General features: G+C 51.5%; 1 protein-coding gene across 1 annotated transcript in view; it reads right to left on the bottom strand.

Annotated features, from left to right (window-relative positions):
- The window catches only part of PLXND1 (plexin D1), a 70,447-nt gene that overhangs the window by 16,958 nt on the left and 27,329 nt on the right, over nt 1–26,160 (bottom strand). Inside the window, 17 exon segments of the mRNA XM_039559207.1 lie at nt 2,901–3,099; nt 3,467–3,597; nt 4,132–4,239; nt 5,432–5,544; nt 6,219–6,326; nt 7,344–7,458; nt 10,403–10,552; nt 11,460–11,735; nt 11,899–11,989; nt 13,916–14,083; nt 14,449–14,588; nt 17,716–17,815; nt 17,965–18,116; nt 19,719–19,882; nt 22,268–22,361; nt 23,211–23,300; nt 25,110–25,214. Of these exon segments, the coding sequence (XP_039415141.1) occupies nt 2,901–3,099; nt 3,467–3,597; nt 4,132–4,239; nt 5,432–5,544; nt 6,219–6,326; nt 7,344–7,458; nt 10,403–10,552; nt 11,460–11,735; nt 11,899–11,989; nt 13,916–14,083; nt 14,449–14,588; nt 17,716–17,815; nt 17,965–18,116; nt 19,719–19,882; nt 22,268–22,361; nt 23,211–23,300; nt 25,110–25,214 (2,304 nt within the window).

Below are 26,160 nucleotides of genomic sequence, written 5' to 3' on the forward strand. Positions count from 1 at the left end.
GCTTGGGAAAACAAAAAAGGTTTAGAGCACAGACTGGATTCACATGTTGCTGCCCTATTAACACAACTCTGACAAGTTATTATAGATGTCCTCCCAGAAACACACTACAGCCATTTCCAAAATGTTTTGGTGAGGCTAGGGTGGGAAAAGCACAGAAAACAGCTGCTTATCCCAAGTGCCTGCTAATTTTGGGACAGTTATCTGTTTGCATTCTGTGAAGAACCAAACCTCCATCCCACATGCAAAACTTGGGTAAGTGTGGACACAGACATAAAAGCTGAATTCCAGAACCCCACTTTTGCTTTAACTCCCCAACCCTGTTAGGAACCAGGCACAATGGTACCATGGTAGCTTACGGAGAAGGCTTTCTTTTAAAGATTTTCCACCAAAAGTGTAGCACAAAGTAGAGACATGGACCATTTCATCTACAATTCTCACTCAGTTCTGCACAAACAGAGTTCTGCATTGATTGTGCAAATGCTGCAAGTTACCTCTGAGCCCCTGTGCCTCGCAACAAGCCCCCTGCTAGCTCATCCCAACCCCTCACACGCTGAGCCAGCCCCCAGCAGTGGTGACTCCACGCCTTCAGGTGCCCTCCACATGTGCAGACCATGAATGCCTGTGGCCGGCAGCTCCTTCCCAGCTGAAGACAGCTCCTTCAAATCATTTTCCCCCAAAACACAAGTGGACGGGCTGTTAGGCAGAGCATTAATGCGAAACAAATGTTTTGAGCATGTAGCGTTGACTTACAAGGGAAAATACAAGCACTTGGAATTTTTCCACTGCACAACGGCAGGGACTTTCACAGCAGCTGTTTCAAATAGACATTGTGATTAATGGGGATAATTCAGGAATGAAAACCAGGCCCATCATCACATGTCTGACAGAGCAGAGCTACAGGCAGGCGGGCAAGCCTTCCTTTTAACCAAGAAATGCCTCTCTGAAGGCAGCAGAGTTTGATCCTGAGGAACGCGAGGCACATGGGAGGCCTTTGGCTATCACTACTATTTAAATCACAGCCCTGAGCTGACACCAGCCGTGTGGAAGGAGGTGGTGTCTGTTCCACCACAGGGGCTCCGTCCTCATTTGTGTAGCAGGGAAGATGCCAGCTCTGCTGATCTGGACCAAGCCCCTGTCCCTTTGCACAGCTGGGCTTGTGTCACCTGGGACAAATTTCCTCTCCAGACACTCTTGTCTGACCAATTCTTTTCCCTCTTCATACTTCAGGAGCAGCTCAGTGTCTCCTTTGATCCCACCTTCACTGTGGAGCATGTGTGATATCAGAGTCTCTTGGAAATCAACTTCATTGTGCTTTAGTTTGGAAATCATTTGCTTTCAGAGATGGGAAACAGGCTGCAGTGATGCTCTGCACTGCCGTGGCTTCAGTCTGGGCATGGGAGGCCTGGAGGGGACTGCAAACCCAGTGTGCAGCCTTAGCCCCTGCCAAGAACCTGCTGCAGGCAGATGGAAATGCACATTCAGGCAGTGGCCCAACAGCTCTGCAGAGGACCTAGTCCCCTTGCAGTCCTGCTCCCACCACACCCTATTCCTCTCCTCCCTCTGTGGACCACGAGCAGGGGGAAGCCCTCTCACAGCAGCACTGCCTGGCCCCGGGGATGGCCACAGCCTGCGGGAATGAGCAGCTCCCACCCATGGCCGCGTGTGCAGCTCCTTGCCATTAGCGAGCCGTGTAATGTGCTCAAGCCTTCAGGCCCACGTGATAAGGCTCCACTTCCCTCTTTTTCTTTTTTCACTGAGAAAGCCTTCTTGCACAATGTCCATTTTTAGCACAAGCTGGAGCTGGATCAGATGCCTCACATGTGGTCTCCCCTCCCCAAAAGGGAAAATCAGCACTTTCTTTCTCCAATGGTTAAACTACAGGCACAAAATCTGAAGATTAAAAAAATTTTACTAATTTCCTTTTTTCTGTCCTTACAGGCTGGATAGCTGTGCTACATTGGCACAGCCATCCTCATCCACTCTTGTAACTCCTCTTTTATTAGCCTGGCTAACTGTGTCGGCTAAAATGAAAGATGATGAACTACAAAACTACTGGCTTTAGGACAAAAAGTGATCATCTGGGATCAGAAGACATCACAGTATGTATGAAGACAATATAGAATTGCTTCTGTAGATGTAGAAAACACTTTGGGAAAAGAGATTTTTTCACAGGCTTTTTCAAGGCTCTTCCCTGTGGGTATAATGGGGTATCCTCCAATTAACTGCTGTGGAATCAATTAAGTTATTGCTCAATTCTTCTGGGGAATTCCAAAGAGAACTGGCAAATGTTGGAGATAAAGCACTGAACAGATGGACTGCTGTTGGCTCTGAGATGCCAAACGTATTCCTGCTCATTACCATCAGAAGACAGTCGGCCTTCTGGGACAGACACCCCACCTCTCTTGCTCAGATTTGTGTAGAACCACGAGGATGCCTCTGCATAAGAGGCCCCACACACCAGTGGGCACTGATAAAGAGCAGCCCCTGCCCCAGTGCCTGAGCATCGTGGCTCCTGAGACAGACACTGCTGACTGGTCAGCATAGCTGTGCCAGCTGGTCACAGAAACAACATATAACCAGGCAGTTCCCAAAACCTCCAGCCATTCTGGTTATTTTTCAGCTCCCCTATGGCTCTTCTCAAGTATAGCGAAAACATTGATCCGTGCTTCAGCCTGCCATGAAGACTGAGCTCACCAAATCAGCAGAAGTGGAGAAGTAACTGAATTTCAGGTTGCTTTCCTACACCTGAACCATTCAATACATCAGTTTGCCAACTGCTAGTGACCATTTGAGTGGCACTGCTAGCAAGTGTCAGGTCCTCAGCTGTCCCCCACATCCCTCATCCCCGCTGCACACAGAGGTGACCCTGCACCTGCCACAGCAGTGACTGGTTCTCTTACTCTGAGATAGCTGTACATGCAGATGGACATCCAATTCGTGAGCATCTTCTCCACCACAGATTCTGTCCTCCTTAGCATCAGCTTGGGGTTTTTGGAAGCCGAAGCATCTATTAGATCCACCAAGAGGTCCTTCATGATGCTGGTGTAATACTCCAGCTTCCCATGCAATGCAATAGTAAGCAGGGAGGCCAGGTTACACCTGAAACACAGAATGGTACAGGACTCAAGCCCCAATCTAACAAGACTGAACTGCTGACTGGCACTAAAAAACCCAACACACAAAGGCAGTTTTCCAGACAATTTTCATGGACCTTCTTAAGGCTGTTAGAAATTCCAACCCTCTTTCAGTGCTGCAGGACCTCAGGTCAGCTTACATCCTCTTACTGGTAAGCCAAATGAGTGAGTGCTCTTCAGGGTTTATGGCAATCCATTTCTAACAGAAAAGTGTAGGCAAGTGTAACTCAACCGTCCACTGAAACACACAGCCCCAGACTGGCTGGATTGCTCTGGGCTAGGAATAAACCAGTCTCCTCCAGCTGCCAAGTCTTTGGTTCTGAAGCTCATACCTGTCTCTTACAGCAAAGTCCTTCTGTTGCTCGAGAGCGTGGACAAACACGATGAGGAAGTGCTTGTTGTTGAGTAAGGTGGAGAACAGAGAAATTCCTTCTTCCATGTTGGGTCTGCAGTTCTCAGGAATCTGAACAAAAATTTAGAAAGCAGACTGAGAAAACCCTGCTTGTTGTTTTTCTCCACATTTTATCCCTCTTGACAGCAGGGATGCCCCTCCTGACCACAGAAATACCAAGCAGAAGAGCCCCTCCTCCCCCTGCTTGATGCAGCCAGCAGCTTTGCTGGCAAGGAGCACATAGCTGGCCAGTGGCAGTGGCCATTCCATTCTGTTCAGCACTCCTGAGGATACCTGGAGCACTGTGGCCAGTTTGGGGCTCCCCACTACGAGACAGATGGAGCAAGTGCAGCTGAGGGCTGACAAAACAATTAGTGGGTCTACAAGGAGAGGGGAATAGAGCTGGGTTTGGTCAGCTTTCAGAAGTTCTAGAGGGACACCTTACTGCAGCCTCAGAGTTACAGAGCTGGGAAGGATCCCAGGCCAACGCTGGAAGAGCAGATTCACAGATCTGCCTTCTTCAGCCAGCCAAAGCTGATCCAGTGTTGGTCTGTGTTAATGGTCAGCAACACCCAAAAGCATTTGCTCTGTTAGTGGGTTACTCACCTTCCATTCCCCCACCAGGAGTGGATGTGTTTCCTGGACCTGGGAGCCCACCTGTGAGCTGAGCTGCTGGGCTGGCAGGATGTAGCACTCCTCGTAGAGAGAGGAACACTGGAACCAAGCACAGTGTTAGAGGAGGACACTGCACCCACCAGGAGACTCCCTGTGTGCTGTGCACCTCAGGGGAATAAGATGGGAAGGCATGTCATTGGAACTAAAGACACCCGTTCCAAAGACATGCATGGGGCTGGCTTATGGAGCCTTGAAACACTTTGCAAGAGCCTCCCGAATGAGCAAACACCACAAGGATGGGGGGAGGCAGACGTCTGCAGAGACACAAGGCTGTTAGGGCAGGGAGACTGCAAATAGAGTAATGTGACAGCTAGAAAACTCCCAGAAGAGAAAGCTTTACAGAAGACTAAATCAAAATAGAGGAGTTCTGGGTGTTTCAACATATGTAACTTTTAAAACAGATGGGAAAAATGTTTAAATCTCTAGCATTCATATACCAGACTGAATCTTATAGCCTCTAGTGTGCAGAGATATGGAGACTGGGTAACTGAAAAACCTGAGTAATAGCTTCTAATGAAACACTCTGCAGTCATAAATCATCATCTCAGTCCTCAGCACCGGCACACAGCTGCCTCAGGGGTGAAATACAGCCGCAGTGAAGGGCGCACAGCCACGCAGCGGAGCAGCCGGTGACAGGAATGACGGCACCAGCACGTCTGGTGCAGCTCTGGTAAAGGACTCCGGGCAGACAGATTCAGACTGGGTGCCCAAGGGACATCTTACTGGGAGCACCACACACCCAACCTTGGACAGAGACAGAGACATCCAAAGGGCTCCTCAGGACCAGCCAAGCTGCTGGGAATGCTTGGGGGCACCGTGCATAGGACAAAAAGCCCCTCTCCCTGACTGCCTATGGCAGATTCACCCTTCAGCCACCCTTCAGCCTCTGGTGAATGGAAGGGGGTGACACTGGAGCCCTTGAGGAGGAGTTCCCAGCACGCTGCTCATGTGAGAGCTCTTTCAGAAGAGGTGTGCAATGGCCCCAAACAGGCAAGTTGGAGCAACTCCTGGGAGAGTTGCCGCCAGCTTCTGTCATATGAGCCCAATCTTGTACGACACCCCAGGAGCTGCGGCTCCACTTTGATGACAATTAAGGCTGAAATATGTGACAAGTAAATATACAACAGTGGAATGATTTTGTGACACTGTAAAAGCCTTTTAGCAGAGCCCTAAACTGATTGGGAAGTATCTGGGAGCAATGAGGTGCCCGTGACACGCACTGTCTCCTTACTTTGGGGAAGAATGTCCTGGTGACAAAGTGCTTGTACTCCAGGAAGGGGATCCCCTGGCTGCGGTTTAGCTCCTTGGTCAGGTCCGTCATGTCTGTCTGCAGCTCTGCAAAACCTTACACAAAGAGACCCAGAGATGGTGAGAGCCCAGTCCTCCACCAGCTGAGACAGGCTGGCACGGGAAAGCATGGCACGTCTCATCTCTGCCTCGTCGAGCTGTTCCCTTGTGGGGGCTGAAGCTGTATTTTCTCTGAGCAGCACATTCCCATTGGGGTTTAACCACTGTACACCTTGCCCCAACCACTGACAGAACATTCTCTGCCCCAGGAGCCCAGCCCTAGGGCAGGCTGTCCCCTCAGGACAGGACATCAGCTCACGTGGTGCGGTCACGGACCGCGGGATGGTGGGTGCCAACACTTGGAATACTTGTCCCATTGCTCTACGAGGAGTGTGCTGCAGTTTTTGTTTCACCCATGTGGAAAGCACACTGAAGGTTAGCGTGACATTCAAGTAATCCTCTGACACAGCCAAGGGCCATTAACCCCAGAGAAGCTGGTGGCACTGGAGATCGGTGGCTTGCCCAGGCCAGGCAGCAGGACAGCAGCAGAGCCACACTTTCAGCCACTGAGCCTCATTCCCAAACCCTGCCAAAGCTCACAGGTGATGACAGAAATTCTCCTACAAATAATTCTACAAACTTCTTCACAGCAGAAGGTGAATTGCTTCAAGCCTGCTAACCTGACACTCCCCTCCTAGCCGTGGCTCCTCGGCATCCAGACAGGGACTTACCTTTACGAATTTCCTCCCGGATCTGCGACTCCATCTCCTCCATCTGGAGCAGGGTTTTCTGCCAGTAGCGCTCGGCTCTGCGGCTCTTTGTGCAGAACACAAAGAGAGCTGAAAAAGAGGAAGGGAATAAGCCTTTTGGACCCGGGCTTAGGAGCAGCTGCCACTGGGATCAGAGCAGTTCTCTCTGACATGGGTGCAGAAAGCTAAACCCAGAGCTGGTTTCACACCTACCACCAGACTGGTATCTGCTCAGGCAGTTGTCAATTATCTGTAAATAAGTAAAACCAGCTGGAATTTAATGATCATGCTGTAACTGTCATCTTCAATTTAGGTCTGGGCTGTCTGTATTCAGCTTAACTGTGTATTAATATGTTCCAGCTGATTAATGAATAGAGAATTGAGGATGTTTACCACCTGTATTACAGCGTTCATGTCTGACAGTCTTCCCATGCCGGCAGAAATACGTTTCTAATGATGGGTGGTGCATCTAACAAATAGGGTGCATTAGAGCCTTTCTTAAAAATAACTTATATCCTTGTTATAAACCCCTCATTTGCTGTGAACTGGCAGGTTTTTTGCTGCAGTCATTATGGGCATGTGATGTGATGAGCAGGTACCCTAGCCCAAGGACAAAGGTGTGCAGCAAAGCTTCCAGCCAGGTACATACACCAATGTGCCTGCTTCAGACTTGCAGCTAAGGATGCTGACTCTCTCTTCCCACTTAGCCAGGCACCTGTCACTGCTTGTTCCTGATGACAGGACCTTGGGCTAAGAGCACCTTTGGAATGGTCTGGGACAGTCATGCCTGTGACCAAGACCAGTTTCTCCCATGCTTCTTTTATTTTGTGTTATAGTAACTACTAAGTGTTTGGGGAAAAGGGTAAGTTTATAAATATCACGGGTTCAAGTAACAGAGTTGAGCTGTGGATTCAGCCAGGAAAAGCTCTGTGCTGCAGGGAGCTGTGGTCCTGGTACTAGCTGTGTGCCATACAGAGAGTATGCACCTACTGCACCCAGACCAGCTTCAGGTACTGCACAACTGCAGTACTCAGAATAACCTTGACACCTCCCATGCAATGAAAAAAACCTTGGCACAGCCTGGAAACACATCGTTCTTTCCCTTACCTACGACAGAGAGGACCAGCAGGATGCTGCAGATAACGATGGAGACAATGATCGCGGTTTCTCCTCCCCCAAGGTGCAGCATGGCAATTGTGTAGTTGAACTTGCCAACTTGGATCTGAGGAAGGAGAAAGGAGGGAGGAAAAGCAGGAGCTGAGCAACACGTTGCCAAGGGGCCAGGAGCAGGGGGGACACAGGGCAGCACTCAGCAGTGTTCACTGTGTTCAAAGTCACCCAAAGACTCACTGACGGTGCTGGCACAGCCTCCCAGGCTGTGTGGGAGGCCGGGCTGTGCCTTTCTCTGCCAGACCTGGGGACTCTGTGCATCTCAAGGGAGCCCAATTCCCTTCCTGTGCTCTGGGGGATGCCAAGGCCACACCCAGCAGGCTGTGATGCTGCAGTGGTGCCCATCCCAGGACCACCACAGGGCTTTGGTGGCAGAACTGAAGGCCCCCTCGTGACCCCACTGTACCTGCCCAGAAGAGACAGCCCTTTCCTAGAGAGCCCATGGCACTGTACAAGACTGCCTGTGCTGCTCTTAATAGAAAATCACTTCCACTGATCATCAACTTTGTTATGGCTCTGAACAGCCTCTGGACCCTTGCTGCACTAGCCTTTCTCCTCCAAAATCAGAACTGCTGCCATGCAGAAGAAGGAGGGTTAAGAAACTTTAAAGTCCTTGAAATACAAATAAACTAAGGGAATAAAAATAAATAAGACCATAGACGAGTAATGATCTCGTGGCTAAAGCAGTGAAAGGGGTGTCAGAAGGTGCTGGCTCTGCTCCCAGCCTGTACTTCTTGTGACAACAAGCACAAACCCCTAGAGCTCAGTCCTTGGGTCTCCTGATCTCCAGAAGGGAAGAGGCCAGCACACATCACAGGCTGGCAAGTTATTGGGTGCTGTTTACAAACAGCTCTTTGGGCCCTTGGGATGAAAGGATTCCACAGCATCATCTCATAAGGAAAACTCATGACCACACAAGGCTTTCGCTTCTGGAAATGTGAGTTTCACTTCTCCCACGGAATGAGAAGTGAGAGAAACTCGAGAAAAAAAAACTTGAAATGTAGGGAAGAGCTGCAGTAATCTTATGGTTTTGATTAATCTTTTGATTAATCAAAATTAGTCTTTGATTTCCTGTGTCATGGAAACCCCTCCAGGAACGGTGCCCACTGGGGTGAAATTCCAGCAGCTCTCAGCCACTGGACCAAAGCCATCCCACAAAAAGGATCTTCCCACCACCTCCACCACCAGACACCATGTCACACACAGCTCCACCCTGAGGGAAATCCAGCCCGAGCTCTAGGAGCATTGGTGAGGGCATGGCTGCTGCCAGTGGAAGGCTCCAGACACTGAGAGCTTTGGTCTCTACCCTGGCACGTTGTCCAAGAGCCATGGTGCTCATCAGGGACAGGAGCCACAGCACTGTGAGAGCACCTGGGCAGGTTCACTCAGCAGTCTCACAGCCACATGCCCGGCCTCAGGATCTCCACTTTTTCCCTCTGAAATGCTGCAATGAAGCAGCTCCTCAACGTATTTTGAGTCTTTTTTTCCCCCACCAGCTCAGCCTTTTGCATTTTTCAGAGAAAAAATCATCCCACAGCCGCTGTTTAACTCAATGTTTAAACTGTTTGGTCATGAACAAAGATGGGCCTGAAGGTCTTGACAAGCCTCTCTTGTGTATCTGAACAGCTCTACTCAATAGGCAAGGCCCCTGCACATGCCTGCCCTGTGTCACCAAAGCCATTTCTGGTGTGTTACAAGGCAGTGGCCACTTGTGGAATGGCCGGCAGGCGAGGGCCCCAACCACGTCTGTAGGTTTAGTAAGGGTGCACAGGTATGAATATAAGCAGATTATTTAGCTGCACATTCATTGCTGGTGCACTCTGAACAGCCTTGTGATGTTTAGGGCTGGATATCCTTCTCCTGATTCCTGGGGACCTGCCCTGACTGGTTTACGTCACACCAAGACTAGCAAACTCAAATTTCCTTTTCTTCCACAAAGGGATTCCCCTGTTTCTCAGTTCTTACAAAAATTTTTTTTTAAATTACCCTATTTAAAATTCCTGTTAAGATGACTCAAAAAATTATGTTACTTCTGCATTTCCATGTTTCCAGTTTGCAACAGAATTTCATACACCTCAGATTGTTGCCAGTAAACTGGATAACCCTGTCAGTGAATTGGTAGTGCATCCTTGTGCTTTTCTCCTGGGCAGCCCAACTGCACAGGTCCCCAGCTCCCTTCAGCCCTCCTTCTCCTCCCCGCCCATGCCTCAGGCTCCCATCCATCCCCTGCCAACACACGGACCGGGAGGGGGCAACGGGGTCTCCACGGAAGTGGAGGCATTTTCTCTCCAGATACAAAGAGCCACAGTCACATCCCAGCATGGCAATGGGCTGTGCATGACATGAGGGAAACTGAGGGCAAGCACAGCAGTTCAGTCAAACCCTCTGGAAAACAGGACAAAGTGTGGGGAGTTTTGCAGACACAGAGGAACAGCAACCCTGAACACTGAACTCTTTGCAGTGAGAAAGCAGCAGCCTTTGGAAGCCCTGAGTACTGCTCTCACCCTCCTGGTCATACCGCAGGGACCCAGCAGGGACCCAGCTTGGTGAAGGCTGGACTCTCACAGCCACTTGTAGCCCTTCTGCTGGTGGGAGCAGAGCTGATGGCTTAAAGCTTTAAGGAAATCCCCAAACATATCTCATGAGGAGCAGAAAATCACTGCAGGTGACAAAGCCTCACATGCCTGAGACCTCACTGTGCCTTACCAGAACTGACCAACCTCCCCCAGCACAGTGCAGTAACTCAGCAGGCAGCTGCGGGTACCCCATGACTGGGAGCACAGCAGCCCTTCACCACAGCTCGGGGCAGCCTTCATCCCCATCCCCTGCATCCTGCTGACCAGCTGCCCTGCGACAGCTGCCAGCATGGCGTGCTTTGTCCACCCTTCCACCAGTGCAGCCTTCTGCAGGGTCCCAGGGAGTGAGCTGGGCAGGTCCTTCACCCACAGGGTTTGCAGGAGACCCCTCCGCCCCACATGCGGAGGCTCCGGACTCACCGTCACAGGTAGCTGCCTTTCCGAGGAGCTCAGTGACTCATTGATGGAGCAGTGGATGACTTTGTCTGAAACAATCTGGATCTCACACGAGATCAAGCCGATTTTCACCTGGTACTCATTGCTCTCCAGGCCCAGGCTGTCAGGCTCTTTCTAAAGACAGAAATAAAATCAGGAAGTCAGGCTGCAGCATAGCAGTTAGAATTGCAATTGATCTTCCTGCTGTACTTTCCATATTCCCTGCTGTTTTGCAGACCTGGGAAGACTCTCCCTCACCAAGGACATTTTTCCAGTACTCCACAGGAAAGCCAAAACCGGGCCAGTCCCGATTTTCCTGTTTCCCATTCTTCACTCAGCATGGGACATAGGATGAACAAGCCCCTTATGGAACCTGGAAAAATCTGCTTTTGATCAGGCTTGCTGTGCATGGAAGATAAGGATGTAAGCGCCCATCTGGGAGGGGGGAAGGATGTACAGCGGAGGGGACAGCCAGGGGATGCGCCTGCAAAGCCTGAGAAAGGGGGAGCACATTTCTGGAGCATGTTGCAAACAATTAGGATATCCTGCAGCAAACAATGGCCTTTGAATTACTATTGCTCATTGTCCAGGCCACTCAGCTTCTGCACCCTGACTTCCTTGTGAGCTGAGCTGAATTCAGTAGCCAAAGAGAAGAATGAATGATCTGTTTGTGCAAGAATAAACACCTATTGTCAGGCCCTTCTGTAGCACCTGCCTGGTTTCAGGCCAGGGCATTGTCCTTCTTTTCCATATGTCCAGTATTTCATTTAGCCCCTTGCTACAACACCCTCCCCAGGCAGCTCTCTGGCATCATGCCTCAGAAGGCATCCCCAGACCAGGCTGCATCTCCTGGGGCAGAGAGATGCAGAAGCTGCCGACTGAGCCAAAATCACCTGCTCCTGCCTCTCCAGTTCCCATCGACCCCCTTGTTTCTCCTGTGTCTGTGGACAGTCACTGTGCTGGTATTTAGGACAGAGGAGCTGCCCAGGGTGGAGATGGCAGCACCCAGAGAGAAGCAGAGCTGTAACAACCACCCTCTTACATGTATGACCAGAGTTAAGGGCTCGCCAGGATGGTGCTTGATCCACTTCTCCTTCTTGGCTGTGGAGAACTGGGGGTCAGCGTAGTACCCCAGGCTGAATTTGCTGATGTGCAGGGCCTCCTCGGGGTACATCTCCTCATCCAGAGCCGAGCGGTCATCTGTGTAGAGGCGCCCATTGAGATAGAAATCAACGGGGGCCGGCTTGCTCCCCACAGTAATGTTGGAGGCAGCTGGAGAGGGGCAGGTGATGGCGGTGTCAGTGTGAACCTTACAGCGCTGAAAGCAAGAGAGTGTGAGCATGTCAGAACCCAGCACCACAAGTGCTCCCAGCCCATCCTGAGACATGGGCCAAGACCTCAGCTTCACACCCTGGCCACCCTCTGGCAGCAGGCATGCAGCCCTGCTCCGTCACTGGGCCACACCCAGCTAAGACACCCACCGTGTGCTCTCTGCCGATGCCACGGACAGCCATGGACACATTCTGGACCAGCCCAAAACCTCTTCCTTCCAGGGTGATGATCCTGCCCCCACTTTGAGGAGAAGGGAAGAAAGAGAGGGTGACTGCAGAGGACAGTGCAGCCGTGGGATGTGATGGCTGCATCTTCCTCCTGTCATTTTCTCAGAGATGTTTCCAAGCTGCCTGAGCAGAAAATGTGACCCAACAGCCAAAGTCTTCTTCCTACTTACAGCAGAGATCCACACAGCTACCACAATATCAAGGAAGAAAGGAAGGCAGGAGGAGTAGATGCTGTGGTGGAAAGGGGGGAGCCTCTTGCAGCATCAGTGAGCTGTCCCCCTTACTCCCACTGCCCAGAAGAGCAGCCTCTGCATGCCAGGGTATGCAGCAGACATCCTGGCCACTGGCCATGTAAGTGGCCTGCAAAGCTATGGCCAGGAGACATCCCCTGCCCCCGCCCATACCCCTGTCCCTGTCTCTGCCCCTGCCCTGCAGCAACCCACAGAGAACCATGAGACTTGGAGAGGGAAAAGTTCCTCATCCTGCATCTTCCAGGAACTTCTGATTTAGATCAAAATGTGAAAGTTGCTATGTTTTGAATCTGCTTGGGGGGAATGCAACACATGGGCCTCTCACTGTGCAGTCAACTAGCAAGAATAACGAGCAGCCCCGATGTGCACAAGGCAGAGCAATGGCTGGAGAACCATCACCACTCTACTGCACCCTAGATCTACCTTCCCCTTCCCCCGTATCACATTTGACTTGTTTGGAGTATTTGCCAGGGAACAAGCAAGACTCACAAATCCTATTATCTGAAGAGCACTCCAAGCACAGTGACTTTGGGCACGAGGCCCCAGGGTTCTCTGAAGCCTGGGGATATCACCAGGAAGTTATGACCCAAGTTTCTAACTAGGAGCCTGTCACATCTGCAGACTAGTGTACAACTTTTGTATTGGTTTAGATTTGGTTATAGGGATTATTTTATCCATATGGTAAGAGAAATCAGATCCAGCTAAACTTTTACACTAGTTATTGATGCCTCATGGTCAACAGCCCAGCAATGTGCTGAAGCAGTCAGACTGCATGAGCCACACCGGAGGCTGGAGAGAGCCTGCAGTTATGGACCCTGTTCTCTGAAATTTGGGAACTGCTGTAAGTACCAAGGAAGCAGACTAAGGTGACTGAGAAATACCCCAGTGGTGTCCTTTGTGACTAAGGGCAGGACATTCTTCCCTTGTCTCTTTTTAGACACTGCTCTTGCCACTCAGCAGTTGGAAGCCTGTGAGGGGCTGTGCCTGGCTGAGTCATGGCTCTGCCTTTCCCCTGACATTCCCACAGCCTGCAGCCTTGGCATTGTGCTTGGGAACAGAGAGGCAGCTTTGTTCCAAGGAGATCAAGTCCACCAGAGCCTGCTCATGCTTGCCCCTGGGCGCACTGCTTTCAGCGATGTCCTGCCGGCACAGCTGCTGGCCTCCCAGATTTCCTAGTCAGCCCCGGGTTTTTCAGGTGCCACAGGTGAGGAGGGTGGTATTTCACCACGGTATCCAAAGGAACAGAAGACTGAGAACTCCACAGAGATGTGAAACTAAAAGCAACACACTTTAAAAATTAAATACTGTGACCTCAGGGAAGGTTGAAATCCAAAATTACAAAACTCATCCTCCAGCAGTTTTACTGCCAAGAAAAATCCTCATAGAGCCCCCACCTGGGACTCCCCAAAGTACTCACCAGGTGTGCACAGTATAGTTACCAAGGCTGACATTTTTCCACTCCTAAATGCATCAAAACAAGCTATGGACAGTCCTGGTGTGTGAGACCTCTTCTACTCCCATGCTGGGGTTACCCTGGAGCACCCCAAGAGCAAGCTGAAGCGCCCTCTATACCCATCCAGCCCAGGGCTGAGAAGCCCCCTTCTCCTGGCAGGACCCTCTCCCCACCCTCTCTCAGCTGGAACTGACCCTCTCTTTCACAGGCTGTCTCAGCTAGGGCAGGATCTCACCTGATCTGGCTCTTTTTGGGGTTGATGTCTGATATAACCGGGTTCTTCTCATACTTGAAAGTGATGTTGTGGCTGGCACAGGACTTGTTCTCGAACTGCACGCAGACTGGCACAGCCGCAGTGAGCTCCGCAGCGGGCATGGTGCAGGTGATGATGCTGTCGGTGCGGCTGCGGGAGGACAGGGAGGGTGAGCTGCAGGGAGCCGTGGCTGAGCCAGAGGCTGGAGTCTGGCCTGAGCACCCCCTGACAGGCAGGTGGCAGCCACAGATGACAAGGAGCTTCCAGTCCCGTGCCAGCTACCTGTTACTCCAGGCCTGCTAACAAGCAGTTCTCAGCACACGCCATCCCATCTGCTGGGCCGATTCCCCAGACAGACAGAGGGGAAGGGCAGGCAGGGCGATGCTATTCCAGCATGCACTGGTGCCCCTCACCAAAATCCTCACTCTGCCTGACTTCTTGGGGGACAGTATCAACCTTCCTAATGCTCTGGCTCTCATCACTACTCCAGTACCAGCCCCCAGCCCTGCTCCCACCTGAGGTCAGTGCACTGCTTGGAGGAGTTGATGAGGACACGGAGCTCTGAGCCGACGTCCAGCTTGGTGCCTCTGATGGTCACTCTTGTTCCTCCTGCCTTCGGGCCATTTGGAGGAGCCACGGACTGCACCACAGGAAGCTAAAAACAAAGGGGAAATATGTTTTCTAGCCTAGTAAATCTGCAGCTGGATATTCCACACTGTATGTGGGAATTGATTCAGACCGTGTGAGTGTCCAGCACTGTGAAGCTCGAACAGCAGCACAGCAAAAGCTTTTGCTGGCAGGGTTTCAGAACAAGAGAAGTGGTACAAACACTAAGGAGTGAGATCATATAAAACCTCTGTGACTCTCTGGGGTCCCTAAATACCAGCTGTAAATGAAACATGGGGCCAAATGGGAGCCCAGGATCCCACCATTCCCCTCACATTTCCATCAGGGGGTCCAGAGCCAGCAACAGCTCAAGGTCCGTCAATAAAAGGAAATTTCTCACTCATTCCCTCCCTCACCATCTCAGCACTTCCAGATCCATGTCCTCCTAAATGCAAGGATAATGTTAAAGCCCCACCTTGAGCTTGGTGAAAATGGCCACCTGGGTTTAGATAATTGAATATCAAACCCCTGGCGAGGAAGCTTCAAATCTGCATCTCTTGAGGCAATGGGAACTGAGGGGGAAGTTGCTTTGCCTCTTGCCATTTGCAGCAGAAATTAGCATGTGTGTTATCTGTGTTTGCAGCCCCTGGAAATCTTCCTAAGATTCATGAGCTGGAGGCTTTGATAACTCACACGGCACTGAGCCCTCTTGTCTGCTCACAGACACCCCAGGAGTGGCTGCTGGCAATGTCCCTGCTCCATTTGAGCAGGACAGCCAGGGCAGAGCAAATTATGACCTCAAGACCCTTCCACAGGGCACTGGTGACTCTCTCTCAGACAGCACATGCCCTGAGGCAGGAGACCCACAGGGGCTGGCCCCACTCAGCCCCAGCCCACCCCTCGCTCATGCAGAGCAGACCCACGCAGGCAGGCAGTGCAGGCTGAGCCTGCTGCTAATGCCTTGCCTGGCAGTCCCTGCCACACAAACCCATGTATTAACATCTACCCTTGCCCTTGTCCTACACTCAGATGGCTTCACTCCTCTACAGCCACTTCCTCTGTTGGTTCTGGCTGTCACCCATTTCCACCAGATCTGTTTTGCTAATTTGTATTTCCCTGGGTGTCTGCAGGCAGCTGTCTCCTGCCCTTGGCCCCTAACCCACATATTCATAAGTGCAGCTACAGCATCAGCAGAGAGGATTATTCTTGTTCCCCAAAGCCCTTCCCCTTAGCCGGAGCCAGCGGCTGCTGCCCTTGGTGCACTGCCAGCACCAATCACCTCCATCGCAGCTTTGGCAAATCCAGCTCATCCATAGCCTGCTATGATGTCCTGAAGAAGCCTCTCCTTCCTCCTCAGCACAATTACAGCTGAATTCTGTCTCTTCTAGAGAGACATGTATAACGGGGACTTTGAAAGATATAGCACACAAACAATATTTGGTATTTCATGAAGGACCTTCTTTGGAAGGGCAGTTCTGAAAGTCTTTTAAACTTTTCCAGGCAAACTGTATCAGTGCCCAAGCTCAGGCCTCACCAAGACCAGCCTTCCATGGTGTAGGCTACTCCATTTGCATGCCATCAGATGTGAGAGGAGAACCAAGAAAACAAGAGTGTTGCTTGGTCTGCAAATGGCGTGAAAGCCACTTTCAGTGTGACACACCTCCATCATGTAGTGTCCCTCTCCAACACACGTGCACAAGGCAGGGCACTCCCTCATATCTGCTCCAAACTTTGCTAAGACAAACAAGACAGACAAATAGACAGAGACAGCAGCTTTCTGCTGTGCCACCCAAGCAGGAACGGCTCCTCTCCCACTCCAGGAAGGGCCCTGCTCCCTAAGCTTGCCCAGGAGCTGCCGGCACAAGGCTGCCATGGACCCAGGAGGTCAGGGACTGGCTTTGTTCAGCATTGGTGCTTCCACAGATGTTTCCTGAGAGGCTTTTCCTCACAAGCTAAGAGCTGGTGAAGGAGCCACCCAGCCCATTTCCACTCTCCGGGCCCCTCTCCCCTCTGCCAGCCAGACAGCAACCAGCAGTGGGGGATGTGCCACCTCAGCACACACATCCTGAGATCCCCAAACCAAGGGACTCTCACTGGGTCATATGCCACCAGTGGCACCTTAATCCACTCCCAACTGCTGGATCTCAGGGGCTGTTGGGATGTGAACCTGGACACCTGGAAACTATGGAAATAGGATCCAGGAACTCCTGCTGAGACTGGCCTGGCAGTGCCATCACCTCACCAGTCTCTCCCCATGCAGTCAGGCCTGGCTCTGCTGGGGGCTGGGACATGCCACGCCTGTGCTGGTTGCATGCTGTGTACCCCTCCCTGAACTAAACACCCAACCTGTCATTGGCTACAGGGTGGGGGAATGGCACTCCATGATCTGCCCCAAATCCCTCACAATAGCCACCAGGAATCAAAGTATTTCCTGGGGCTACAGGTCTCCTCCCACAACAGCAGCTTGCAGCATGGGCTGTCCTGCCCCAGATGAAGCTGCAGTGGAGGCACAAAGGCTCCAAGCATTCCACGTGCCCTCAGCACCCACCCAGCGTGGCTGTCCATGAATACCGTTCAACCAAGAACAAGGTTTATGTAAGGAAGAGAAGAAATGCATGGATTTCTCTCAGGTTTATAGAGATGAAAGCTATCTTTGTGAGACAGCACAGCACAAAGCTGTAAAGAGCTTTTCATTTGTACAATGACACAGGGTTAGCTTCAGTCTAATCCCTACACATTATTTCATGCAAAAATTAACACGATCTTGGCAGCAAAAATATCAGTTCTAAATAATGTGAGTTCATGGAATGTAACTTAGCACAATGGGACTTCACAAGTCTCAAAAAATTTCACAGGTTGTAACAGCACCTCAGCAAAAAGGTGCAAGAAAACTAAGGCTCCTTTTTACAGCAGGAGAATTGTCAATAAAGCCAGGACGAGACACACCGCCACAGGAACTGAGTCTGGGAGTGCAGCTGTGCCACCAACATCCTGCTGCAGTCCTGCCACAGCCCACACAGGTAACCACAGCTGAGGCGACACCTCAGCGGACCCCCACATGTAGGGGTAGCTGTAGATCCTGTTTCTCAGCCGGCTGCAGAAGGCGTGGGGAGCTGCAGACTCATTTTAAGGGGCACAGGAATCACCAAAGAAACACTCAGGAGACAGCCACTCACCACGTAGGAGTATCGTTCCCTGGACCTCCCTTCCCGGCTCACGTTAACCGTTACCACATCCGAAAATGCCTCGTGAGCCTCCCCGGTCTGGCACACGACTCTGCGGATGGATGAGGCAGGGGGCAGCAGTGCCAGTGGCGAAGGGCAGCAGCCGCTGCCCTGTGCCTGGCTGCAGGGACAGGGAGGGACAGGCACGGGCAGGAGACATGCAGGGGTCATGGTCCCTTCTCCCCAGCTCCCCCAACTCACGTCTCAGAGACGACGTATCTATCTGGCAGTGGGGTGCAGGGCACGCTGCCCACCCTGATGGCGCCAAGTATGTCTCTGAAGCGGCGGCCCAGGTTCCTCCCACGGATGGTCAGCAGTGTGCCCCCCTCCAGAGGTCCATGCAGTGGCTCGATCTGCAGCACCAAAGGGCAGGTCATAAAAGTCAGAGCATCACAGGACCCCAGAATGGTTTGGGTTGGAAGAGACCTCAAAGATCATCAAGGTCCCAATGCCCATGCCATTGGCAGGGACACCTCCCACTAGACCAGGTCAGGGGAGAACCAGGAACTTCAGGCCTTCATCCCATAGCCAATCCCAGTGCCCAAGCACCACTTGAGCCCTGTGAAGCAGACAGAATCACTCCTCACACTCCTGCTTGCCCAGTGCACCCAACACCACACTCTCCTTTCTCTGGCTTGGCAGAGGAGAAACTATCACATTTCTATGCTATGTTGGGCAGTGGGGTTTGGTCACGGATCATTCCAGCTGCAAACACATCTGGGAAGAAACATGCTTTCTTCCACATCCCGGCTTTGAATCCATCTCCTACACCACTGGTTTCACCTGACAGTTGCTGCCCCCAGTGCTGTGAGGGGACAGGGTGTTGGCTGTGGTACCGTGACAGCACCATGAGGGGCACCCTCAGAGTGAGCGTGAACTTCAGCAGGTGAAACAAACCCCTCCAAGAAGGAATGGCTCTTTCCCCTTTGCACAGGTAATAGCACACACAGCCAGTGGAACACTCCTGGTGGCACCAGGCTTGGTGCCCTCTTTGCTGGCTGTGCTCCCCCTCTCCAGGAGGGCTCTGTGAGGGCTTGTCTGCTCGCATTAACTCCAACAGGTTTGGATTTACCAGCCATTATCTGCTAAGGAAACAATAACAGACTTGGTAACACTGCGAAAGTTGTGGTTTCCTCCCATTATTTTCTGAGGACGTGCTGATAAGACTTGAGTGTGGGAAAGACAGGCTCAGGGGGAGCACCCTTCTCCCAGGGTGACAAGAGGGAAGCAGCAGGTGATGGGCATCCTGCAGCTCCTCCATGCAATGTCACAGCACCCATATCACTACTTGCCTCCCTAAGAGCAGAAATCCCACACACTTGTCAACATTAGCTGTTTCACCTCTCCAGCTTCTCCTTTCCTAGGGATGCCATTTTAAGATCTGGTCTATGTATTTTCTTTACCACTTGTTAGGATCCAATTTGCTGGCTCCTACCATACCTCTAAGCAGAACGCAAGATCCAAAGGCCTCCAATAAACTTAACTACAATTTAAATAAAACTCATTTCAAAATGCATGATGCTCAAAGGTCCCTCTGCCACTCCTAATCTCAGCAAAACTGCAGAGCTCACGTGCCTGGAGACAGGGCTCACGATTACATTTCAGCCATGCTCTATTAAACGCTATTCCTAATAAGGATACTTTGACCAACCCTACATATCTTTCTTGCTTTAACCAACCCCAGGAACTCTGGGACATCGTGCTGCTGTTGTTTTTCCCACTAACATGATGAAGACTGGATCCTGTCACTAGCAAGAAGTCCTTGGCACCAGGTGACTCAACAGCATAGAAAGTCTGAATAATTCAGTGCTGGTCTTGACCCCATCCTGTGCCAGGGACAATGTGCAGATCCTTCTCTGCCCCAGCCAGGACAGTGCGGCCAGTTCCAGCCCTTGGCACCACCCACCATGCCACACCACACCGTGAGCACCCTCCATGTTGCTTTTGGGTCTTACCTTCCGGATCTCAGGAGGTGGGCAGACTTCAGAGACCTGTGGAGGCTCGGTGTGCAGCCTGCAGCTGGAGCTGCTCTCACTCCAGAGGCAGCGGTGCCCCAGGTCCTCCCTCCCCAAGCACTGGGAGCAGTCGGCACTGCCGGTCGCACAGTTGTACACCTCCACTGAACCACCAGAGAAAACAGACAACATGAGCTCCCGGCCTGAGGCTCTCCCAGCTTTGCTTAGCCTAAACCCCTCCCACTCCCACCACCTGCCGGCTACATTAATCCCAGTAAAATCTGAAATCCAGTGGATGAGCAGAGCAGTCTGCACATAGAGTGCACTTGGCTACCGTCCTGCAGATTTCCCAGAAGGCTTGGGTGCTTGTTCTCACTGCTATATAGTTTAGCACTTTCTTTTCCTTTTTCTCCCCCTTGAGAAACAAGCAACACCCGAACTTGGAACCTTTTGTCAATTTATGCTACATGTTTCCAACTCTCAGCATCCACATGGGAAGCTGCTTGGTGAAGTTGGCTCCATCCTGCCAGCAAAGCAATCACATCGCTTCCACACTGACAAAAATGGGGTGGTTTGTGCTTTGTACAGTGTTTACAGTTCCTTTCCCTCCCCCTGTGATGACAGACCCCTTTCATTGCCTTCTCCCTTCAGATCTGCTCAGCTTCCACATGTTTTTCTTATACTGCCTTCACATCTCCATTAGCTGGTGCCCTGGCTTACATTTCCTCTCCAGCCTCAAGACTTCTGCCACTGGAGTGTGGATATCCACAGAGGTAACGGTCAGAACTGCTCAGGAAACATGGCTTTCACACCCTTTTCCCCAAAGGAGACTTTGCAAGAGTACATAAAACACAGAAACAGTCACATTTGGCACTTCTGCTCACAGGAGCATCTTAAGGCACTTCATGAGCAACTAATGAGTCCCTCAGCCTCAACGCTCTGCTGTGCTAATGAAATATCATCAGCACCAACACTCTGCCTGTGCCACACTAACAAAACATCACCAGTACCGAGGGTCTCTCCTATTCTCCACAAAAAAAAAGCTTATTCCACATCACCTGCAGTCCTCCCAGGGGGTTACACTGGGTGGTTTTCCAACCAACACCAGAGCTTGTAGTCCTTCAATGGACTATCAAAACAGAGTGTACAATAAAAGCTAATAAATATTGAAATAATAAACACTTACATCAATGATTTCATTAAAGACATTACAAAAGATGCCCGTGTTTGTCTGGCAGATCTCTGTCTCTGATGCAAGGCAGTCTCTCCAATGTGACTCACACCAGCCTGAGCAAGGCGAGGAGGAGCCAGAGCAGCCTTACAGTCCCGTGGGAACTCCAAATACTCTGGCCAATTCCGATGGATGCAAACATGGCCTGTGTAAACGAATTCCTTCTCCATGCAGGAGGAGGGGAATTCCACCATGCTTTTTCTGCTGTGGTTCCTGCTCCCAGCACCACCCACACAGAACTGAGTCTTCTACACAACCAAAGCCCAATGTCCCACCCCCCTCCTCAGGGTTACCACTGTATCACAAAATTACACCCTCTTCTTTCTGCAGAGAAACAAGATCTCATGCCAGCCTGTGGTGGTATTTCCAGGTATTTTCACTTTGCAAGATAATCCTCATTCATTCACAGGGATTTATCACGGGGAAACCTTTCTATCCTGGTCACTGGTTGTCGGTGCTCGTGTCTTTGTCCCTGTCACAGCCATCCATCAAAGGAAAGCTCCCTTTGGGTCCTCCTCCTCTGCACCTCAGATAAATCAGCCCCTTCTGCCACAGCTGCTGACACTGTCGAGAGGCAAAGGAGCTCAGGAATGCTGCCCCCAGCCAGAGCCTGTGGCGAGGGGCACCGCCAAACCTCCAGCTACACAGAGTGTGGTGGTAGCTGCTGTGCAAACCCGGCTCCACGGCCGATGCACTGGGCTCATCCTGCCTGGGTACCTTGTCTGAGTCTGACTCATTTCGAGTCTGACTGCCTGCCTTCCTCAGTTTGCTGATGTAGCAAGGGCTTTTTTGGGAATCCAGCCATTCTTCCCAGAGACAGAGAACAGGCCAGGGGTGAAATGTGTTTACACATTTTATTCCTTCTCAGCAGAGGAAGCAAAAAGAAGGACTCAATTTTCACAGCACATGGAACCTTGATGCCATGCTCCTGTGCGAGCTGAGGGAAGAGCCCTGCCCCATTCCTTCTCTCCCCCAGAGGAATTTCTCTCCAGCCCACATCCCTGCTGTGACTGAGAGCACTGGTGTCACCTACGCCATGCACTGCTGGCAGTGAGACCTGAGCTGCCTGCACTTCTGGGCGCGGCTTGACTTCACCTGGCTGTAACAGGGATGTCGTGGGTGCCAGTCTGGGCTCTGGGCTCACGTTCATGGGGGGTGACTCTGGGTAAATATGCTTTTTGAGTGTGCCTGAGAGAAGGAACTGCGCTGTGCCCAGTGGAGCCATGGTCTCTCTCCTGCAGGCATAAACTCTGCCCAGGTTTGAGAGCCATTCAAGCCAACCAGATGAGAGCAGCATAAAAATATTTTCAACTCAGACCTGTCATCATCTCTGGACTGTCGATAAATCTGTCTGGTCTGTCCTTCAGCTGGAGGTTCACTGGGAAGTGATGGCTTTTTTCTGATGTGTGGAGCTGCACACAAAAAACAAACAAAAACTTACAAAATTTAGTAAAATAGGAAGTTCTGCACACACACTACATGGATTAACCTTCCTCATGAGGCTTCTTTGACCACTGCTCCTCCAGACACGAGGGTCTTATCTTTAGCAGAAGAAGGGGGACGGCTGTTTTGTTTTAATCATTTTGCTGAAGTCCCACTAAAGGGCACCAGGACACAGGGCACATCATGGTGAGCACAGAGCCCTGGATTGCTGCTATTTTTAGCAGAAACAGACAGGAAAATGAACAGCCTGGCCTGTCTGCACATTCTCAGTGCGGGGCTGTGATACAGGTGACGTGACAGGAAAGTGCTCTTCTCCAGCTTACACTTGCAATATTGCTACTGGTGAAAGCCCGAATGTTTGCTGCATTTTGCAGGTGCAGTTTGCCCTCTGACAACCACACACTACTTTCCAGTGAGTATCATAGCATTTTCTTAGGCCAATTCCTTGTTCAAAATAAAAACTACAGAAACAGCAACCCTGAAAGGTGGCCAAATAATTTTGCCTGAACTGAACTCTTTCCATTTAGAAAGGTAAACAAGCAGCTCTTTCCCAAGCCCCAGGGGAGCAGGGGCCAAAGCCACTGCAGATCCCCACGGAACTGGGAGCACAGCACCGGTGACATGTCTGCGCCCTGCCAGCATCAGCACATGCAGAGAGCCTCTTGCCAGAGGGGTGAATGCAGGAGTGAGGGATGGAGGGAAGAGAGCAAGTGGTGTCCCACTGCCAGGCGGGAGGTTGGGGGTGAGACCCTGCCTGCCCTTGGACCTGAACCTCAGCCTGGGGGAAGCAGGGCTGGCAGCCTCACCCCTCGACTCACCAGCACACGTACACACTCCACGGCAGAGGAGTTCACCCACCGGGCTTCAAATGTCCTGTCTGTCCCAAAATGGCACTCCAGAGCTGTCTCCTAGGAGAGGGAAGACAAGGGCAGAATGGCTGCAAAAACTGTTTGGTGCAGTTCTCTGTCTGTCAGTTGATCGGCAGGGCCTGTGTCCCAGCTTGATTTTGCCACTGGCACCTGTGCTCTGTCCAAGTCAAACAGGAGATGATACCCAACACTAAAGGTGCAGACCAGGAGCTGTGCCTGGCCCACAGGACACACAGACCAGGAGCTGTGCCTGGCTGAGCTCTTGTAACCCCAACAGTGGGGTATGATAGCTCCTGTGGGCCAGGGTGTGTGGAACTCATGCTGCAGTGCAGACTGAGAGCCAACATTGTCCCAGGCCACCTTGTCCAAACCAGCCCGTCACTTGGGCTCAAAGTCACCTTCCTCCTCCTCTTCCCAATGACTACACAGAGCAAATCTCTAATTCAAATGAGGACCCAGCTGACAACATGTTCAAAGACAGACTTCCGTCCTGTTTTCCTGGTAACACAAGGATGATATCCTGCACCAAATTATTGCTGTGCCCACATTCTGCAGGAAAAAATCCTATCTCCAAGCAGTTGATGCTCCACCACTACTGAGGTCTAACTATCCTTTGAATACTGGCAGATCTGATAAAAGACATGGAAGGAAGCACCAGACTCCTGGCAGACAGCTGCTGGCTCAGCAAACACACAGGCAGAATCTTGCCCAGTGTGTTACTGGAGCACAAGGCAGCTCTGGCTCTGCAGGCTCCCCATACCCCTGGCCTCACGTCCCTGCCTGTGCAGTGCCCCTACTGCAGCAAAGGGGTCAGGGCACATGTTTCTGAGGCTTCCCACTTCAGCAGCACTCGTGAGTTCCTCCAGAGAGGGAAAGAGACGAAATCCTATCCAGCAGCCTGGGACAGAGAGCAGAAGGTGGTGGAAGGGAGCCAGACTGCCAGAGCCTGTCCAGCTGCCCCAGAGCAGCAGTGCTGCTGCCCCTTTCCTGCTGACTCCATTTCCTGTGGGTTCCACGCACTATTGCTTCCTCCTCAGCCACCTCCAGCATCCAGAAAGGAAGAAGGATTTCTCACCCTGTTTTTCTGATTGCAGAGGGCACAGCCTCCTTCCTGGAGGCTGGAGCTGTGCAGGAAAAGGCCACCCCATCCAGGCACGAGGGTCTGCTCTGCTGCTGTGCTGAGGGCAAGAAGGTGTGGTGGGAGTGGTGCCTCCACAGTCCCTGGCAGCACCCCCCAGCACCCCAGAACAGCTCCACCAGCACTTCCAAAACTCTCCTCTCCTGAAGAAGAAGGAGCCACTTGGCTGCCCAGCATGCTGGAATCATCAGGAGGGACAAGGCAAACCTGGCCCCATGAGCCCTGTTGATCTGAGCCAAAATTACTCAGGGCAGCTTTCTACAAACACCAGAGCTTACTCAAGCACTATCCCAGTGCTCAGCCTCTTTGCCCCAAATTCCTCTGGTTCTTTCTGGCATGCAGCACATCTCCGAAGGCACCACTTGATGTCCACTCCTGCTTTTCGCTTTTAGAGCTTGTGTGTCAGAAAATTTCACAAAAAAGGCTTTTTCACACCAAACAAGCTCTGCAGTGATGACCTGAAGTTAAACAATGCTTCCATGCTATACTCAAACACTGTGGCTCCGACAGTGCAGGGCTCCCTGCCTGCCACTCGGAGCTGTGTCCTTCGTTCCTCAGCGTGGGCACTGGGGCCAGGCCAGCATGCGGTGTTGGGACAGCATGACACTGGCATGCTCCATGGTGGAGCAAACACCCACAAGGGAATGGGAAGTTTTATTTTCCCCAAACACCTCTCCAAACCTTCCCAATGCCTTGAGGAACTCATTTACCTTAGAGAAAGTTGCATTGGCCAGTGAGATCATGATGTCCCGAGATACACCCGTGGGCATCGGCTCCAAAGGGGCAGGTACTATTTGAGGACAGTCAATTTTCTTCTGCTAGGTACAAAAATAAGGAAAAAAAAGAGGTTAGCTGGGTGCATGCTGAGCATCCTCAGCAACTAGGGAAAAGGAACCATCAGGGTCCTTGATAAGATTCATTTCACTGGGAAACAGATACTGCCAGATGCACAGTGACCGTGCACCTGCACCTCAGCTGCCACTCCGGCAGTGACAGGACCAGAATGACTCTGAAAGATGGCACTGCCACCTTCAATGGCAGATTTATTAGTGTGACCCTCTCCCACCCCCTGCATTGCTCACTCTGGCCAGCAGAGAGTCTGTGTTCCAGGGTCTCCATCCTGCACAGTGGCACTGCGGAGTGCACAGGCTGCGTGTGCATGGAGAGAGGGTATGAGGAACCAGAGGGGCTTCAGCAAGGGGGCTGCAGTAGTAGGGTAGCTGCAGTGAAAGGCTTAAATGAAGCTGAAAAATGATTTTAAAAGGTCATCTGTCTCCCTACTTTTGTTCTCGTTTTAAATTGATGTCTCAGACACTGGAGCTGACTCAGAATTCCAGTCTATGTGACAAACCCGTCCTGTTCTCTCATGAGATGTAAATCACACTGCGAAACTACAGCAAAAATGAAGCCAGATTCTGCATGGCCCCAGGGTACATCCAGAGTAATGCCTGTGACAGTGGAGCCATTGGGGTAAAAGACAACAAAATACTTGGTCCATTATGCAGAATCATTTGCAGCAGGCAAGATTTCCTCTTGCTTGCATTAAAGGTTATCCTGCTGTGGCTCCACTGATGCCAGTGCTGCTGCTGCTCCAAGGAGAGGCCAAGCCTGCCCTTCCAGTGCTAGGATGCCTATTCAGACACATCCCTGCAGCTGGACACATCCCTGGGACCGGACAAGCAGCAAGTGGCAGGTTTCTCTCCTGCCCTCCCCAGACCTAGATAGGGGTCAGGGAACTACCTCGAAGTGCCTGTTTGACTG

This window comes from Corvus cornix, chromosome 12, assembly GCF_000738735.6.
Source record: "Corvus cornix cornix isolate S_Up_H32 chromosome 12, ASM73873v5, whole genome shotgun sequence".
Classification (NCBI taxonomy): domain Eukaryota; kingdom Metazoa; phylum Chordata; class Aves; order Passeriformes; family Corvidae; genus Corvus; species Corvus cornix.